General features: G+C 41.0%; 1 protein-coding gene across 1 annotated transcript in view; it reads left to right on the top strand.

The window, feature by feature from the left end:
* The window catches only part of LOC118325492 (netrin-G2-like), a 23,945-nt gene that overhangs the window by 771 nt on the left and 22,842 nt on the right, over positions 1-332 (top strand). Inside the window, exon 3 of the mRNA XM_035658201.1 lies at positions 116-204. Coding sequence (XP_035514094.1) covers positions 116-204 — 89 coding nt within the window. The remainder of the gene's footprint in view (positions 1-115; positions 205-332) is intronic.

The raw sequence follows: 332 nt of genomic DNA, 5'->3' as shown, positions 1-332 counted from the left end.
TAATAATTGTTTGTATATATTGTATTGTATTATTTATCATGATGTTATTAATCTCTTAGAGCTCAAACCTCCACCTGTATGAATCTCTTTTCTTCTCTTTTATTGATCCCTGCAGAGAGATTCATCCTCAGTACTGGGAGCAGCAGAGCACAGAAACCAGTGCCTTGCTCAAGGGCACCGACTGGAATCCACAGAAAGACTCCAGTCGGGAGTTTAATTCCCCTAATTTTTTTAAATGAATCAGAAAGGCCTTCTATTATTTACCCTTTACCTCTCTATCTCCCCCTGGTGGCTGACTGCAGTATAGACTCTCTCTCTCTCTCTCTCTCCCC

The sequence above is a fragment of the Morone saxatilis genome, unplaced genomic scaffold (assembly GCF_004916995.1).
Source record: "Morone saxatilis isolate NCDOM2014 unplaced genomic scaffold, NCSU_SB_2.0 Contig16, whole genome shotgun sequence".
In the NCBI taxonomy this organism is placed as follows: Eukaryota; Metazoa; Chordata; class Actinopteri; family Moronidae; genus Morone; species Morone saxatilis.
This window is presented reverse-complemented; position numbering and strand designations above follow the sequence as displayed.